This window comes from Strigops habroptila, chromosome 8 (assembly GCF_004027225.2).
Source record: "Strigops habroptila isolate Jane chromosome 8, bStrHab1.2.pri, whole genome shotgun sequence".
Classification (NCBI taxonomy): domain Eukaryota; kingdom Metazoa; phylum Chordata; class Aves; order Psittaciformes; family Psittacidae; genus Strigops; species Strigops habroptila.
The window spans coordinates 51,381,815-51,400,872 of record NC_044284.2 but is presented as its reverse complement, the minus strand read 5'-3'; the positions used below and the strand labels follow the sequence as shown (position 1 = coordinate 51,400,872).

Sequence of the window (19,058 nt, the reverse complement as noted above, 5' to 3'; positions counted from 1 at the left end):
AAAGAGTTGCTAGAGTTGAGCCTAATTCTATGGCTCTCTTGAGGGGTTTCTCAGGGCAGGTGTCACCATGAGATACCAATGCAGCATGTTCTACTGTCCCAAGCCCAGGACACTGGTGGCTTTGGAAACCACAGGACAGAGCTGTTCAGCTGTTCCCAGTTTACACAGAGAGCCAGTATTTTACCTCTCCTGCTCCTTTGTCACTTGGAAGGAATCCCCAGGGTGAAGCTGTATTGCTGCGGTTCATTTCACAGCCTGCACGGTCTGCTGCCTCTCTGCATGAGCTATATTCCCCTACATGAGTTCACTGGACTAATGTACCTAATCTGAGAATATGGGTGCTTACCAGAGCTCACTTCCATCTCCAAGGCTGTAATAAATATCTGCAGCTGGCATGCACAGATACACACAGCAAAATGTGCGCTTGGATTCCTAAAAACAGTGCGCCTTAAAACACTGCCTTCACCAATTCTAGATACCAAGGCTTGGTGTTGAGGTGGTTAAAAGATAAGAAGTTCAGCATTGCAGAAATGAGACTAGAAACATCTCACATATTTAAATTGGAGCCATTTCCAGACAAGTTGTTCGCAGTAACATCAATTATCACTAACACGATCTGCATCTGATTTCAGATGCATCTCCTGCCGCACAGTGAACCTAGAGCAGAACGTGCTGCTGCGAACTGCGCATCCATCTGCCTTTTATATCCTCCCCAGAAGCTGCCAAGCCAGGGGGGACCATGGCCGACACAAGCTTTACAATTCAAATGTATTTTAAATCACTGCCTACCTGGTTTAGAAACACACAAAAGAATAACTGTCTGTAATGATCCATGGCTCTCCTCTCCCAACCCCTGTGCAAGTGGCCCGGTGGGGCTGTGTGGGCAGAGATAGGGTGCCAGGTAAAGGGGTGCTGGGGCTCTGCCACCAACCTTGAATTCCAGCTCCATTGCAGTAACGCTCTCGCCTGGTGGCACCTGGGTCAGCTTCTGGATGTGAGCAAAGAGGTTGCGTGCAGGCACCTCGGTATTGCCGCATGTGGCTGCCTCCAGCAAGGCCTCGTGGATGAAGATGTACTGGTCCTCTGTCTGCACCATGTAGTTGCGCTGAGAGCGCATGCACGTTACGTGCCCGTAGATGTCCACGGTCTTCTCATGCTTCATCCGCTCCAGCATGGCATCAATGACAATGAAGCAACCAGTTCGGCCCACGCCAGCACTGCAGGAACAAAGCACGTGGCCTGAGATGACACCACTTCCCAATGATGCCATGCAAGCTCTGCTCTTGCTCAAGAGAGCACCCAGACCTACAGTGCACAAAGGGGGAGTTAAAGGCTGCTCCCCACACTGAGGGCTAATGAGCTGCGCCCCAAGCAAGAGGTGGCAGGAGGAGCAAGGGAGAGAGGTACTGGAGAATGTGGGAGGCTACTCAGCCCTGCTGCTGCCCCCAGTTCACTGATGCAGCAGAAAGGACACAGTGTCGCTCTGCTGGTCCCTGCGGTGGCTGGCAGCACCTCCTCAAGGGAAGGAGAAATGTGTTAACAGGTAGGAGAGTGACAGCATATGTGTGCATGAAGTCTGAAGATCTGAAGTCCAGGCTGGGCCCCAACACCAGCGAAGCCCGTAATTTCAAGCCGGCTTGTCCTCTAATCTGGGTCACTGTTTCCTAACCCATTGGACATGGGTTAGGACAGCCAATGAGGACAGCCAGCCTGAGAGCGAAAAGCAGAAAGGTGAGGTCATGCATGTCTATACTGAGCCCTTTGCTCGAGCACTGGATGTCTCTCCACATCTGTTAGAAGGGCAGTAGCAATCCCCAAACTCCTCACTCTAAGAGCACCCTGAAAACAACAGACATAATGTCGTGACATGTAAACGCAGGCGGAGATAGGGAGCTAGACATTTCCTCATTTATGGTGCAAGTCAGATCCTTAACAGGGCTTTAATACAGCTTGTTTGTGTGTTAATTACACCCCACTCCCATCTGAAACAGAGCATGAAAGAAGAGCATTAAACACTGCTGGTAAGGCTCATGCTGGAACAGCAATGATGGAGTGGTTTGTTCAGTGATAGTCCCCACTCGGCTGCTACAGATAAATCTTGCCTGGAGAAGATGCTGAGCTTTAGTAGACTAACATTTTGCTTAAAGAGCTGCCTTTTTACCCTGCAAGAGAGTTATGCTGAAAACACTATGTATGAATGTTTGCAGAGATCACTGCATGCCTGTCTGTCAATGATGTGCCTCTGAAAGGCACCACCTACTTACGCTGGGCACAGATCATTTTTAAATGGTACTTGCAATTTTGCAGGAAATAGTGTTTTCTGAGGCTCTCCACACAGCAGTGCTGCTTAATCAGACAGAGCAGTAGCAATATAAATGTCACTACTGCATCACCACTGCTGGTTGCTGCCCCAGCCCAAGTACAGGTTATGCTACTGCGAAACCCTCCCAGCAGGAACAGGAAACTTCACTTTTAGTTAAAGCTCCTGCAGCCAGAAGGCACGAGCCCAGGTGCAGCTTTGCAAACACCCAGTCCTACCTGCAATGGACAACCATGGGCCCGGCATCAGGTGGGTTACAGGCCTTGACCCGTCGCAGGAAAGCTAGGATTGGGGTGGGGTATTCTGGTACCCCGTGATCGGGCCAAGCCATGAACTGGAACTGTCGCAGCTCTCGCTTCTCACTGGAGCCATTCTGTTGAAGACAAAGAGGAGTTGTTTTGCATGAGAACAGTCTCATCCTAGGACAGGAACCCATTTATGGGGTAATGAGGTACCCTGCTGGCTGGGTAACAACAGCCATGCAATGCTGTGTGTGATCATGCATGTGTTGGGCTTTTGCCACTGAAAATCTGGAAGCAAAATGCAGGCTTCTTGCAAAGCTTCTGTAAACACAGATGCCCTGTGGAAAGCCAGCTGATACAGAGAGCAGAGCAGCTCTGCAGGAGCAAAGCAGACTGAAGGTGAAAGACTCCTTTCTGCACAGCATGAGGTCACTACCCACGTAGTCACTGTGTGTTCAGGGAAAGTGGGCACTGGACACAGAAGGGCCACAGCAGCCAGTGTCCTCCCTGCTCCTCTGCATCATGGGGTGGCTGATCAGCGGGTGTCTGCAGAGACTGCCCTGCTTCTGTCTTGGCTTGGCTGAGTGATCTACACAGCAATGCAGCAGGACTGGCTATGTGACTGCTGGGGATGAGATGCCTTCCTGGGGCGTGAGCGTGTCCCCATCACACACTTCTGTGCTCCTCAGTCATGCACAGAGGCAGCTGGCTCGAAGCCTTTTTGCACTGCTGTGACATGCTGCTGCTAGCATTGCCCCTGGGATTTCCAAACACTAATGAGGAATGCAGTGGGCAGGAGAGAAGGGCTTGAGCACATGTCAGCACAGCCCCTCCATTTGCATTATTGGTGACAGGAGTACTAAAAATTCACTGCTTCCCATGTTGTCCCTCTAATGGGAGGACAGCTGTTACATGTACACTCATCACCAGAGGCAAGCACGGCCCTTGTTCTGGGGCCCATCACAGGGTTTGAATGCACACAGGAAAGCATCAGGTGTCCTCACCAAAATCTGGTGGTGGCCAGATGCACAACCTGCAGCCGGTCTCCCACTGCAGCCCAGTTGTGAGAAATGGCTCATGTGTGGACTAGCCACATGCCTGGCCAAGCCAGGCACAGCCTCTGCTTGTGGGCCCTGCAGCAGTGGAAAGCAGCTCTGCATTACCTGGAGCAGGAACAGCCCAGCCAGAGCCATACCTTGTACAGTGCAAAGGTGCGGACGGTGTAGGTTGCCAGCTCAACTGTGTCCAGCAGTGTCACCTGGATCATCCCATAGGTTTCTGTACCCCGGCTTGGCCAGTACTGGTCACACTTTACCTGCAGGGAGAAGAGGAGAAAGGGTCAGTGCTTGGCTGCTGACTGGGGCATTTGAGGTGGTTTGCGGCGTGTATCCTCACTAGCTCCCTGCTACCCCAGCCCAAAGTCCTTGACCCATAGCGCTGAGCTGAGACAGGACAAAGCTCTGAGTCCAGCATGGTACACAACAATACAACCACAGGCACCACCTTTCCCCATACCATCTGTAGTCTCCAGGGTGCCCCTGTCAGTGTGGCCCCCATCAGTGTGGCCCCCAGCAGCAATCCACCCTGGTGAAAGATGGGACACAGCCCACACCAGGCCTCCAGCCTGGATGCTGCGTCCACAGGGCTGACCCTGCCACCCTTTCTGCATTGCCGTAGGCTTTAGTGCACTGAGCACCAACAAGAGACACCAACCTGCCTCTCTGGTAAGTAGCACATCCCTGGAAATCTACATCTCCCAGGTATTTCAAAAACTGCTCTGCAGCAAGGCACAGATATTAGCTTAGACACAGACACAACTTGTTCTCCCTCTGCGAGCAGACTCAGACTGTGGCCAAATCATCCTTTCAGCCTGCTCCTGCCGGCAGCACTGTTCCACCACGAGAACACTCCTGCTCTCCAGAGAACCCCTGCCCTGCAGGTCCTTTATCTCCCCCTCCCAACTCCACAGCCAGAGCACTTTGAGCTACTGGTCACGGCTACTGCTGCAGCCCACTTGGCAGAGAGCCCTAAAACCTCCCTAGGCCCCCATCCCTCTGACTCTTTCATCTCCCTGTGCATCCCTCCCTGCTCACCTTTGGATGCCCTCCTCCTCCTCCTCCTATTCACAGCTCAGTGTTTGCAAACTACTCCCCCGGTTTTGTTCTCCCAAGCCCCGAGCTCCCTATTTAATTGGCACCCTGAGCATCCCTATTTCATCTGGCACCCGGCTCCCCCGCCCCACTGAGCTGTGGTGCCTGGCTGACAGGAGAAAGACTTCATTCCCACCCATGTGCACTGCACTGAAAATGGTTTCCCACCCTAGGAGAAAGGAGTGAATGGAAGATCATCTGTGCTTGTCAAGGAATAGTAAACTTAATTATTAGCCGAGCGTGTTTACAGGGGAACGTGTGGGAAGGGAAACAACAGGCTTAATTAGAAATCAATGAAGTTCTGCCTTCTAATTGAAGGCACTTTAAGCAGGGTGGGGCTTGTGGAAGTGAAGAGCTCTCATCCTGCACTCTGCCTGCTGGAGTGTGGCAACCTGCGGTCGAAAGGATGCATCTGTCCCTATTTTTTTGGGATCTGCTCTCAGTGAGTCCTGCCTTGGCAGAAGTGCTTGGAGCAAGGCTGCCTAACAGCGTACTGCAGGCACCTGCACACCCAGAGCAGCTCCACTGCCTCCTGCCTGGGGTCTCCTGCTGTTCCCGCTGCTGTGCTGCCTTGGATGTGTGCTCCCAGCATGGTAGGCCTTGCACAAATCTCAGAAGATTTCTCTTCCTCGCTTAGCAGAGAGCAGGCTGTTATTCTGCACTGACGAGCTGCAGAGTGAACAGCTCGGAGGTCACAAACCTTATTTCACAGCTAAACTGATCATATCCACAAGCGGGCGGCAGCTACAGCTGCATCTCCATCTCCGGCCACCGGAGTTTGCCTTGCCTGGCTCAGCGATGATGTGACCCTCTCTGAAGGAGGTGAGGGGAGGGCAGAATGGCATCCTACTCATGCTGGAGGAGCCAGCTGCTTGCTGTATAGTCCTCAGTGTGGTTTCCAAGGGATGTTCCAGTGGAGCAGCACAGCTCCCTGTGCTCAGGAAGAGCCATCCGCTCCTACCACACACATGCTACAGGGCCATGTGTGCTCAAGCACAAAACAAACTTCAGAGGAGTTCCCTGTGCGGGATAATAGCAGCGCCTGGGCTGGTAATTGAAAATTATTTATTCATGACCAGATAAGAGTCAGTCACATTTTCTGCCAAATTTACGCATAATGTTTATGCCCCATTTTCAAGCTCTGTAAATTTTATGCTGAAGCTGATGCACTGTGGCAGTAAAAGCAGATAAGAGATGTTTTCTTCTGGCAGTGCTTGCTCGTCATTAACTTAAGAAGCACAGTAATGTCCTGAACAGTCATTTACTGCAGCTTTGCTGAGTGGTTCCTGTCCCTCCCCTTTGATGCCCTGTGCCCAAGAGCAGCCGGGCACCTCTCCTCAGCTTGAGAGCTGTACTCTGCTCCCAGCCCCACTCACAAACTCCAGCTGGCATTGCTGCCAGCAAGAGTAGAGCAGGATGTGGCTGCCAGGCGTCTCTTCCTCAGAGCCCTTGAGAACCAGCCTCTTTGCACCCCTGCCTGGGGACAAGAAGCACCAGGGGAGATCACACCCCAGGGATGGCTGCTTGGTGCTTTGGGCTGGAACAGAACACGCTACTGCACTGCTACTGCTCTGGGAGACCTCGCTGTGCCAGGCTCTTGGGGATAGCCCAGGGTAAGAGAAATCCTGATTTAATACCTCTCTCGTGCAACACACCCCGTCAGGGACACGCCATGCTTGCAGCTTCGGGAAAGCTAATCTACAATGTGTGTTTCTGAACTGCCACCAAATGATTCTGAAACTGATTGTAAAGCTTTGAAGGCAGCTAAATTGCGCAATCCAGCCATTTCTATCCTTTATATGCCTCTCGCTTTGTGAAAACATGAAAAAGGGAGGATGATTTGGACCATCAAGCCAGCTGAAATTGCAGACCATAAAAGCCGATGCTCTTTAAAGATTTTTTTTCCCCTGCAGCTCAGGAGCCCTTTAAAGCAGTGTCTCCCCTACAGGGCTGCAAAGCTGCTGCTGGTCCCGGTTGGCTTATCTACACTCAGCACTGCCGAGGGGGATGTGCGAAGCTCACTTGGGAAGGTGGCAGAACCTGCTCTGCGCTGGGCATCTCACCATGAGGCCCTGCTGCCCACCCCAGGCTCTGCAGCTGGAGAGACAATCCTGTGCCTGGATTGTCTGGATCTCTGGGGCAAGGGGACTTTCAATCAAGGTCACGTGTGGGTAACACCCTGACACTGTGTGACTGCCTGGAGCAGTACTGCCCACAGCAGCGTGAACATCAGCAGCAGGCAGCGACGCACAGGGACCAAGGGGTTGCATCAGATGAGGTCTGAATGCTCTGGAGTGGAGTAAACTGTAAAACAGTGACTCATGCTGAAAGCTGAGAGCAATAGGCAGTGACTGGGATCTCCCTTGGTCCCCAAAAGGTGTGCTCCTGAGTGAGCTCTAGCCATCACCAAAGGGACATGGGGAAAAGCAGAGCAGGAAAAGGCTGAAAGCCATCCTGTCTTGGAAGATGCTGGAGAAGCCAACAAAAAAACCCAGAGAAAGTAATCTCAAGTCCACATCCCAGCTCCCCACCAGGGCCCTCCTGTGAGTGGGTGCCTTGAGGCACCTACGGAGTCCAGCAAACACATCCCTTGCTGTGAAGGGCTGTTTCAACTCAGGAGTGGCTGGGCTTCTCCATTGCCTCCCCTGGCAACCTGCCTGTCCTACAGTGCTTGAGAAAACTGCCCATTTCTCGTTAGTGCTGCGGATGCACCAAAGAGCCAGGAGGGCATGGGCAGGCAGTGTTGGGGAGCAAGTGCTGAGGTCTGGGTCCAGTCAGGTCAGCTTAGAGGCCCTGAGCAGCACGCCTGGGCAGGCAGGCTGCCTGCAGCTTCTGTGAGGGCTCTGGTCACCCTCTGCCCATGATAGGGATTCACAGTGCCTGTCCTGTCACCAAAAGCCTGACCACGCACACCATGTTTGGGACAGAAACCAATACTGCAAGAGGTAATTGCCTGCCTGCAGGAGGACATGACAAGGAGTGTGCTAGGGGGAGATAACACATGGCTCAGCAGCACAGGCATCCCAGGCAAAGACAAGTGCCTGTGGGGTCAAAGGAAACCTGTTATCTTTGTGAAACACGCACCTTGGAGTGCCTTCCATAACTAAGCAGCCTGGAAGTTAAGTGAGTCAGGACTCCGGGCAGGAATTTACTTGGCAACCTAAAAGGGCTTTTCCTCGTACTTCAAATACGTGTTCCATCACTGAAATGTGGAGGCACAAAAAAGTCTCCATATAACCCCCAGCTGCAGACAGCAGTTGATCAGTAGCTTCTGATCTTGCTTAGCCCATGTGCCAAGCCCTGAGCTGTAGGAAGGGATGGGTTAATTCACCTCCCTGTTTGGGCTGAGGTGGATGACGGTGGCCATCGGACAGAGCAGGCAGGGTAGTGCAGCGGGAAGCACAGTGCAAAGCTGGGTTGGATCTCTAGAGGCAGCTCGTCTCTAAGGAATACTGCTTTTCCTGCAGGCTGTAGGGCATTTGTAGAGCTGGGGAAGCCCATGAACAAAGCCTGTTTTTGTATATGTAGGAAAAGCAGATCTGTTTTGCCACGGTGATCGGTTGTTCCAGCTGCTTCCTCCCAGCCAGCGTGGGCTAGGACACCCTTGTGAGCATTTCAGTGCTAAAGCTTTGAAACGGAGGGAGAGCATGCAGGCAAAAGTTTTAACTAAACCCAAACTTGACAGTTTCTGCTTCTCAAGAATGAGCTTATTGGGCTAAAAATAACCAGTGCTTCACAGCTTGAGTGCACAGCCCCTTCTCCTGCGGTTGGCATGGCAACACTAAAATATTCTGCAAGTACAAATGCTCACTGCTAAAATTTTACTTTTAGGAACAAACTGAATCACGAGAGGCAGAAGGTGGCTCCTGCTTGGGCAGGCTTTGCCCAAAGGATGCATCTGAGCACAGAAGCACTTGGGTCACAGCTTACAAACTCCTGCTTCAGGGGCTGAGTAAGAACCTCAGTCACGAGACACCATAAGCATCATCTGCAGCTGCTCTTTCCTCTCCACCTCACGCTGTCCCCACGGTTTGCAGGCAGCTTTGCATTTATTACATCAGAATATTTAATCTTGGCAGTATGAGATGATCATTTATACATGTCATCATTGGAGAAGGCATAAATTAGTCTTGTTATTGCAATGAGACCCCATCAGCCATTTGCCTTCATCGCCAGAGATGCCAGGGTGCTGTCAAGCTGCAGGATGCTGCTGATACCACCTACCCATTGCAGCTTCTCAGCTTCTGGGACTGTCAACACTCTCCATCTCAGAGCTTTCCTTTCTCCCTCTGGCACGAGTGATGTGGGCAGGGAAAGGATGCATGCGCATAGAATCACAGAATCGACTAGGTTGGAAAAGACCTTTAAGATCACCAAGTCCAACCTTCACCCCAGCACTGCCAAGTCCACCACTAAACTATGCCTCTAAGGGCCTCATCTACACAATTTTTGAACACTACCAGGGATGGTGATTGCACCACTGCCCTGGGCAGCCTGTTCCGATGCCTGAGCACCCTTTCAGTGAAGAAACATGCATGCAAGACAGGGGTTAATGAGCAACACAGTAACAGGAGGTCTTGCTACCCTTTCACCCCATGGGGATATGCTTACAAGGCACTTGTAGCTGGGGTGCCTGCAGCACCACTGAACCTGCCTCTCCCTGGGTTCCCATACCTCTTTCCTGCCCCCACCACCAGCTCCAGAAAAGAGAGGAAGCACACACTGTACCCTGGACTTCTCCTCCAGCCTGGTCATCATGACTATAGTTGCTGTTCTCTGTTCCCACACCATCCTCCAGAAGTCGCTGAGGGTTTCTGGCAGAGGTCCCTGTGTGGCGATGTAGGCATTCTGCTTCCGATAGCCATCAATGTAATTGGCATTGATGTAATCACTGCCTGGGACTCCTGTGGAAAAAGAGGGCAAAGTGTTACTTCAGTGGCAGCCCACCACCCTGTGCCTATTGCTCTGCTGGGCCCTGCAGTCAGGGAAGAAGCTGGCATGTTCACAAGGCTCTTGACAAGTCTCCTTTACAGGGTGATGCCAGAATCTCTCTCAGGCATCCTGGAAAGGACAGGGATGGTGCATGAACAAGGAAGAACCCTTTGTAACTCCCACATTAATGCAACAAGAAGGCAGCACCAAAGCAGAGAGACAGCTGCCACCCGCACACAAAGGGAAATTCACAGGCAGGAATATTAAGGAGCTTGTTTGGCCCTAAGCTATTGACTGAAATAATTGTCTTAAATTCACCAGTAATTTGTTATGGTCCTACAGCACCTTTCTAAAATGAGGCTCTTCATTAGCTTGTCTGTTAGCAGGGGATGTCAGGCAGGGATGTTCTCCCATCCCTCCTGCAGGGACGAGTACCCCAGAGGAGCCAGAGACCTTCCTCCCACCACCACTGAAACCCTCCTTAATCTGAGACCCACCCCCCCCCGCTTTGCTGCCTGTTGGCAGAGGCTGTTCCAGCTCCCACTCAGCCTCCACCACTAAGGAAAGGACTTTCTTGTAAAGGCCTTTAAAATGCAAACACACAGTTAGTAAAATAAATTCAGCAAAACAGAGAGAGGCCTGGGGCTGTGTTTCCAAAGCCTGCCCAGCACGGGCTGCCCAGGCTGCAGGGAGGGAAAGCAGCAGGAAGCTCCTAGTCCCCCAAGGAGAGTGCATCTGCATTTCATTAGAGGAAGGAAACAACGCTGGGGGTCTCCCCATGGCCCTTTTGTCAAGGGGAATTATCTGCAGGTCCAATCAGTCTCACAACAGCAGAAACAAAGTGCTGGTGGCTCTGGGGGAGCAGCAGCAGCTGGAATGCAGTGCCTGGCTCCCTTGGCATGTTCGGCAGGGACCCAGCAGGGTGCTTTGGGAACAGTTCCCAGGAAGACACAGACACTACTCATAGCAACTGAGTCAGGCTGGAAAACAGGGATTCCCCCATGGGCTCACCCCACAAGTGTCTAACAGGGTTTGCCCATGATCAGGCATGCCAGGCCTTCCCAGAGCTGCTGCTGCTCAACAGGCCTTGATGTGATGGACCATTTGGATCCCCTCCTCCTCCGGAAAAGGATGAGTGGTGTATTAGCATTAGAAAAGACTCTTCCACCCAACAAAAGGAATGCTAAGTGAGGCAGGGCCACCTGTATGCAAAGCCAGGCCCCAGTCTCTTCCCCAAGCTGAATTACACTGAATTAGCTGCATCCTTCTCAACCCCCATGAGTGGGCTCAGCTCTGGTGTGCTGAGCCGGGTGCTGATTTGTAAAACAGTGGGAATGGGAGAGCCTGGGCTTTGGTACTTGGGCTCCAGCTCCTCTGTGCGCAAGGTGACTGCAAAGCAGGCTCTGAAAGCATGTATTAGCCCAAACTCCAGAGATGTGGGGCTGGTTCTTGGAGCCATGGGGGTTAGTGCTATGAACACCAGGGCCTGATGTGTTTTCCATGGAGCAAAGGGATGTGTGGAGCCTAATGTCCCAGGCGAAGGGGCAACCCTCAGCCTCTGCAGCACTGGGCACTTACTTGGGATCAAACACCAAGTCGCAGAGGAAGATACTGGCCCTGCAGTCATGTTGGGACAGAGGGTGGTAGGGATAACAGTGCCGTGTACCACCATGTGCTACACTGTGCCAAGGAAGGCACAATGAAGTCACACAGTGAGGCCAGCAGTGAGAAGGGAGGCTGCTGGAACAGACATCTCTGCTGGCACCAGCAGTAGCAAGAAGCAACCACACGGGGCACGCTGCTCTGAGGACAGAGGGAAAGCTGGGGAAGCTCTGCAGAGCCCTTCCTCTCTTAGAACACACATCTGCTCACACTGATGCTGGATTTGTTTCCTGGTCTTTGCCCCTGCTCGACTAAGAACAGGGAAAAAGATGGTCCCCTGCTACAGCCAGGTTCAGCTGTTAGCTGGGGTGCTCACTCTGGAGTCACTCTTACCATCAATGGAGGTCAGGATGACACGTGAGTGGTCATAGGCGATCACGTTTGCATAGCGGTTTTTCGGTTTGTTCACTTCCAGGTTGGAGTTCTCCCAGGTGAACTGCTGTCCCGGGTCAATGGACTGTGGAGAGAAAGAGAGGGAGGGAGTCAGGAGCGGTTACAGCACAGTGGGACACTGCAGCACATGTGCATTTCGGTCAGGAAATCTGCATTTCCCTGCACACTGCTCCCCAGGCCAGATGCAGCTTCTGAGGCTGTCCCCAGCCACAGTGTCATGCCAGACCACACTAAAACCCAGCCTCCAGTGGGACCTGCCCCCTGTGACCTGCAGGCAAAGCAGCCCCTTGCTAGGGCAGCCTGCTGCAGACGAGCCTTCACCTCCACTCTCGCTGCACGCTCATCCTTTCCTTTGGATCTAATATCAGAAGAAATTTGGTCTTACGCCAGGACTCCACAGAGACCTGACTGCGCAGTTCTTGACCTAGCGGTTTTATTAGCTGTTGAACTGCAGTTTCCTGAAATATAGCAAGCCCTGGGTGTTTTGCGCCCCAGGAGCTTTAGGTATTAGTGTCCTGCGAGACAGCCTATGAGCTTTTGCCAGGGAATAGTCATGAAAATTGATAGGTTACTATCCACTGCTCCAGCTACTTATGCAATGTAAACATCTCTCGTTTGAGTTAATAGAGTGACACGGAACTATAAACCTGGAGAAGAGATGTGGTTATAAATCTTGGCCAAAGGCCTGCATGCTATGCAACTGCCTGAAAAGCACATCCTTATCGCACCTGCATCCTGGCCTCACATACACAATGCTTCTCCCACCAGCCGTGTGCTGGGGCACAGCTCCTCCATGGCCAGGCAGCCCCTTCCCAAAGACTCTCCTGTCCTCTTTGTCCATGCACAAAACAAGGTGAAAAAGGACCAGCCCCAAAGCACCCCTCTGAGATGGAACGGCCTCTTTGTCAGAGAGAGATGTAAGGCACCCAGATAAGACAGCTGCCTCGTGCAGGGACTTGCTCTGCACACGCAGCTCTGGGCAAGCCCAGAGCAGGCAGCTACAGCAGGTATCAGTCACCCCATGAACCCCCTCCCCCTGAAATCACTAACACAGCCAAAGCCTTCTTAAGATCATGCTCCAGCTCAGGGTCCCTGAAGCTTTGCTGGCCCACAGGCAAAAATGTTGAGCAAACAGACCAGGGGAAGCAGCACGTGTTATTCTCTCTGCAGGCATCTGTGTTCATCGCTTGGCAGACAGCCATTTCAGGAGATTTCTCAGGCAGTAAAACACCCGTGAGCCTGTCAGCTCTGGATCAGCTGTGAACTGGGAAGCGCAGCTCCCTGACTGGGCTGACCTGGACAGCCCTCACAGTCCCTCTGCTCAGCCCCAACAACCACTGTCTGTGTTCAAGGTGACACCCATCGCTGTCCCCTACTCTGGCACTTCCCAAGCAGCCGGCAGTGGGTGCAGGCACCCAGCTCGGGTATGGAGCGCAGGCACTGCCTGCATGGCTGCAGCAGCCCCAAGGGCTCTGTGGCACATGCAGGACACAGGCCGGCCCTGTCCCCACGTGTGTCCCACGCCACCAGCCCTCCCTGCAGCAGCAGGCTGTCCACAAGCAGAGCGGCCAGCGCTGACGAAAACACGCAGGAGAATGTGACATCACAGCAATGCTAATAGGTAGTTTGGGAAATGTAGGATGTAAACAGACATTTCCTACAGAAAACCTGTAATTTTCTATTATCAGCATAATAAGCAGGCAGCAGCAGCGCTCAGAGGCACTGCAGCAGGGATGGTGGGAGTGGAAATCTCAAGCACTGCTTCTGGCTGGAAACCCACTAGCCTGGCTGCCACAGCCCCTGCAAATTCCTCTTCTCAGGCACAGAGACATCCCAGCACAGCCCAGGGCTCTCAATTTCATTCAGGCACCTATTGCCTGAATGCTCAATTGGTTTTCAGGACAGGCTGCTCACTGAATCAGCTCTTTGGATGCTCTCCTCCCTCAAATGTGTGGCAGGGATGACTGCTGCCCACCTAATGGTGGGGCTGAACTGGGAAAGGGCAACGGAAATGATCAGAAGCATGAAAAAGTAAGAGGAACAAAATGTGTAAGCACTTTTCTGTTGGGAGTAGAGATGAGTGGGAGGGGTTTTGATACCAGTCTATTCAATTCATAGCACACTAAAGGAGAAGCACGAGTAGACAAACTAAGGAGGAAAATCCACCAATGCCTGTCAAAGACATAAATAACGCTTCTTTTTCGAAAAGGTGGCCTTAGTCTGCAGAGACAGCACATGCAGAGAGCTGGCTAGCTGGTGGCGTAGCCGAGACCAGCCCCAAGGGTATCAGTGAGCATTTTCTTGCTGCTGAGGAGCAACACAAGCAAGCACTAGCCCTGCTTGCAGCCTGTGAACACCCAGCGCCAGACACAGGTGGGTGCCGGAGTAAGTCCTCCCTTCGCTGCAGAGGCAGGGAGAGCTCAGTGCAGTTGTTTGTGCTCAATTTATGCTGCAATTGCTGCCAAAAGGCTGCAGGGCTGCCCAAGCTGTGGGATGCAGTATGCTTTGCACAGCAAGTCTGTGTCCTGCCACAGCAGTGGAAAGAGTTATTTCCTGGGGGAGACAAGGCTGCCAAGAGCCCCCAAAACCGTGGAGGAGCATCAAGGTGTTGCCATTAGGGTTAATTGCTTTGATGTGCAACTAGGATGTGCAGAAATGGTCTAATCAGCGGCAGCCTCTTAAGAGGGCAAGCAGGTGAGAAAGTCAGAAGTAATACAGCACCTGAGTGCAAAGAGGCTGTAATTAAATACTCCTGCAAATTAGTGACTCATTTAGAAGTAAAATGACTTAATTTAAACTCTGGTGATGAATTAATGTACACCTGTTCCCCCCTTTAAGGCAAACAAATGAGTAAATAAACGGAAGGATGATGGGCTGCTTGGAGAGCAGTTGAAACCCTTCCATGGAGTGGTGGTTGGCAAGGCTTGTCCCATCTCTGCACCATGCTCTGCAGCCCCTGACTACAGCAGCACTGCCTCATCTTCCCACCTCACTCCACAACTGCCTGGGACTGGGAGTCTGCTCTCGTTCCTTTCTGGGGCTCCTGGAAATTTCTGCTTCATCCGCAAAATTGATCAGAGTAACACTTTCAACTCATTTTTCCTAGAAAGCAGAAGGGCTGGGAAATTGGAAGGAAATAAGCTAGGAAAAAACTTAAAAGCACCAAGACTTTTAGTTTTGCTTTGCTTTAAAGTGACAGGGGAGATGTTGTTAAGACAGCAAGTGCAAATTAAGAAAAAGCTCAATTAGTAAAACTCCTCCTTCCCAGCATGGAAGTGCAAGGAGTAGCCTCTCCAAAGCAGCAGTAGGGATCCCTACTGCTATTGCCATCAACATAAAGACAGAGCCAGACTATTGAAATAGGATTGGAAAAAGGCTCTTTCCTTGACAGACTCGAGAACACTTTACAAATGCCTTGAAAACATTCCTGGGTGTCAGTTTGTCTCTCAGATACAGTCCACTTCGGGGTTTGCAGGTCCAAAATCCCTCTGCATGCAGAGTCCCTGCAGCTGCCTGTGCTGCAGGCAGGCCGGGGCAGCCCAGGCACACAGCGTTCTGGGGGCAGCTCAGCTGGCCCTGGCTGCAGCAGCCAAGGAGCTGGGCAGCCTTGGCCCCGCACTGCTCAGCAGCTCAGGTAGATGCACAAGGGCATGGGGAGAGAAAGGTGCTTGGCCTGCAAGTGCTTCCTGGCCTCCTGTGAAATCAACCACATTAGCACAAGCATTGACCACTGTCAATCTGCGCAGCGTCTCAAATGAGGACATAATGCGCTCCTGAATCAATTGCTGGCAGTGCCTCAGCCTTATTATTCTTATTACTGGAACGTGAGTGCTGTGAGCCTGCCAGGCAGCTTCCCGAGTAGTCCATTAAACCTACAACACGTGCTTCCTGGGTGCTATCTGGACCCCAGGTCCAGCACCTCCTGGGCTCACTGTCTCCAGGAACCCAGGCACCTCTCCCACTGCCTAAGCTGCCTTGCCAGGGCTGCAAGCATGGGAGATGCAATGTTCTCGGTAGCTATAGGGGAAATGCAAGTGAACACAGGGTTTGGGCAGGCCAGCAGTGGTTCTATACAAAGCTGTGGGGAAGTGGATGCAGCCCCCCCTCCCCTGCACTGGGAAGCAGGAGCACAGACAAATATGCACAACCTAAAGATTATCAAGGACTAACGTGCTGGCCAGCAGCATGCTCTCTGGCTTTCACCACCTCCAGCCTGTCCTGCTCCCAGGGGCCGACCACTGGAGGGACATGCTAAAGGGACTGGGCAAGAAGGGCAGTGCCCTCAAGTTGTAGTTTGGACTTAAGGAAAAAAACTTCCTCTGGGAAGGTGGCGCAGGATCTAACCCAGAGATACCGGCAGCCACAAGGGAGCAGGAACTAGCCCTGGTTGGAGCCAGTCTGTCCTGTGTTTGCTAGTAACAACAAAGGGGACAGCAGTGTTCGGCTGGCTGGATCCTACACTGAAAGTGCGAGATGTGATGTGTGCGTGCACACTTGTTCGTACAAGTGCGGGTACCCCTCATCCGAGGGCAGGATCCCGCCCCACGTCCACAGGCTGCAGCATGGGAAGGTGGCCCACAGGAGGAGCTCCAACACAGCTGCAGCGCCCACCACAGCCCGCAGATAAATAATTAAGCGGCTCAGCCTCCCTTCTACTTATTTAGTTCCATTAATCCCACACTGTAAATTCACTGTAGCTCTCACTGTACACTAAAAATGAAATACTCTCCTGGTGCGGCCGGGCCAGAAGCTGCTGCCAGACCCTTGCACTCTGCTCCCCCCAGCTCTGCTGCATGCCCAGGAGAGTGTGGTGGGGCTGTGCTGTGCCCCATGCCAGAGCAGCCAGGAGCAGTGCCTGCAGCCGGCTCAGCTCCCAGCACCTGCAGTTCAACCTCTCCTATCGCACCAGAGGTACCAGCAGATCCAGCTGGGATTGCTCCCTGCCTGCTCTTGCCGCAGCCAGCACACAGCTTGCTCTGCGCTGGCTTCGTCACACGGGCCACTCGGTCACACAGGCTGGCAAACTGGTGTGAGCAGTATTATCTGTTCCCCGACCTGGGACAATAGAGACCAGATGGCTCAAGAAATCTCTGCAACCCTCCCTGCTCCCTTCCCAGGCACGAGGGGAGGTGCTGACAGGTCTTGTTTTGTGTCACCTGTGTCTAGGTTACCCTGCTATCCCTTGAACAACCAGGGCAAGCACCAGACTGATGGCCTTGGGCCAGGTGGCCTCAGCGGTTGAAAGTGCTGATAAATACTTGCTCTCTGCCTGGGGTGCCACGGGCTCCTGGAACATGAGCCTTCTATAAACAGCCCTGCACCCTATGGAGATGTTAGGCTGCCAGGCTGCTCTGCAAAACCACTTAAAATACAACTATTCCAAAGCATAATCAAACAGCAAATGGGTCTTGGGGGTTCACCTGTGATGCCTTTGTCCTCTGGCTCTCCCTGCCCAGCTGTGCTATGCCCAGTCTGGTAGCACTATCATACCGTGGGGAAACAGGGTCAGGGCCTCCAAAGTACTTTCAAAGTGCTGGGTCACCACTCAGCTCCGTGTAGGTCTGGGGCTCACACAGTCTGACTGCTGGGACCGTATCATCACTGACTGCAATTGCCCAGAATTTGCCACGATGTGGTTCGTGGGATCCCGCTGGGGCTGCACAGCCTGCTCCCCTCCCACCTCTGCCATTTCCATATTCACTGCAGATTCCCTTACTCAGCAGGGCAAGCCGTGCCCATCCTGCCCTCCGGCCCTTCCAGGGCAGGCCCCAAAGGGTGCTGTTGCCCTGCCAAACCTGTGTGTGCACAGAGGGGCCAGGATGGGAGCAGACCCATTGCTGCAGCAATCCTGCACAGGCAGCTGCTGTTCTGTGCAAACTCAGTCCAGGATTTTTCTCACTGGCATTCCAAATGGGAAATGACTGTACTGATCCCCATATGCCAAACAGGGGCAACTCCTTCTGTTTTGGGGTCCATCCTAGTGTCAAACACTTTATGAGCCTGTCATGTTCAGTAAATTCTAGCTGATGAGGAATAAAACACAACAGAATCCAGGGGAAAAAAATTACACGCAACAGTCAGCTACTTAATAGCTGCTTCAAGATGAAAAGTACAACTGATTGGTGCTCTCAACCAGCCATGATATTCTAAAGAAAGAGAAATGAGAAGAGAGAGGCTCATGAAAACAGCTACGAGAATTTACTTAATGCTCATTTTTTCCAAAACAGTTCCCACAGCTCAGTGTTACGCTGCAGGCTCCAACCGGCACAGGCCTAGTGCAAGGGAGGGCACAGACACTGGGTCCTGCTGAATCCCTACCGCGCAGCAGAGGCACAGTCTCTCTGTAGCACTGTGGACAGCACTGCTTAGTATTTCAGCTGGACTTGGAACAAAAAACCCAAGGCAGGCAGGTATGACTGCATACCTTGGCACCACTGGCAGGACATACATGAACACACATGTAACTGCAAGGAAAACACAATATTCCTCTAAACATTTGCAATATAGCACTGTAGCTGCTGAAAGCTCAGCTCCTCTCTGGTCTAGGGAGCAGTACGCAGAGGGATGGCAAAGCCCTCCACTTGGCATCCTGAAGCAAAAAGGGGCTCTGAGCCTTCTCAGATACATGCGGCATACCCTTTGAACTAGCTGGAATTCATCCCTTACCTTCTCTCTCCCTTTGCTGGCATATATAATCCTACCTCATGGGCAAATGTTCTGATCTCATCTCATAAATCAGTGTAGGCATACTGCAGGAAGGGGAGGCCACAGGCACATGCAGATAACAATTCAAACATAAGTGATAACACATGCAAAGGACACTTCCCAAATTTATTCCCTCTTCAGTACTAGTGGGGGGTTTATTTACAAGTCCTCCGCAGCTTAAGAGGGTCCTGCATGTAAGCACAGGAAAATATAATCCTGCCATTGCTGCATGACTTCACATGTTTTCAACCTAATCATCCGGCCCAGAGAGTGGTGAGAAAGGAAAGGCAGGTCTTGTGCAGGTCAGCCCCTTCCCGCCGCATGCGCACCCCCTTGCCAAGCTGTCCTCTAGGGAGGACAGGAGAGTCCTCCGGGCTGGGAGAGGTGCAGTGCAGGTTCACCAAACACCCAGCGCATGCATCTCTGTGTGAGCAAAGGCAGCACTGGTGGCAGGTGAGGACAGTACCTACCAAGGGAACCCTCCAGATATGGAGAAGGGCAGGAGGGAGATTCAGCAGCACAGGGGATTTTGCAGCTCAGGATTGCAGGGCACAGGCAGAGAAAGCTCCATGCAGGGAGAGGTGCTGGGATTGTTCCAGGGCAGTGGGACATGAGCAGAGTTTCTGGTAGCAGAGAGGCTGAATGGCACAGGCA

The 19,058-nt window shown here is 52.4% G+C and overlaps 1 protein-coding gene across 21 annotated transcripts in view; it reads right to left on the bottom strand.

Annotated features, from left to right (window-relative positions):
* The window catches only part of PTPRF (protein tyrosine phosphatase receptor type F), a 391,730-nt gene that overhangs the window by 7,628 nt on the left and 365,044 nt on the right, over positions 1-19,058 (bottom strand). For all 21 annotated transcript variants that reach the window (XM_030493851.2, XM_030493849.1, XM_030493857.2 and 18 more), the window contains 5 exons: positions 11,640-11,763; positions 9,441-9,616; positions 3,758-3,877; positions 2,539-2,693; positions 932-1,217 (listed from right to left, as the gene is read on the bottom strand). In XM_030493851.2, the coding sequence (XP_030349711.1) occupies positions 932-1,217; positions 2,539-2,693; positions 3,758-3,877; positions 9,441-9,616; positions 11,640-11,763 (861 nt within the window). The remainder of the gene's footprint in view (positions 1-931; positions 1,218-2,538; positions 2,694-3,757; positions 3,878-9,440; positions 9,617-11,639; positions 11,764-19,058) is intronic.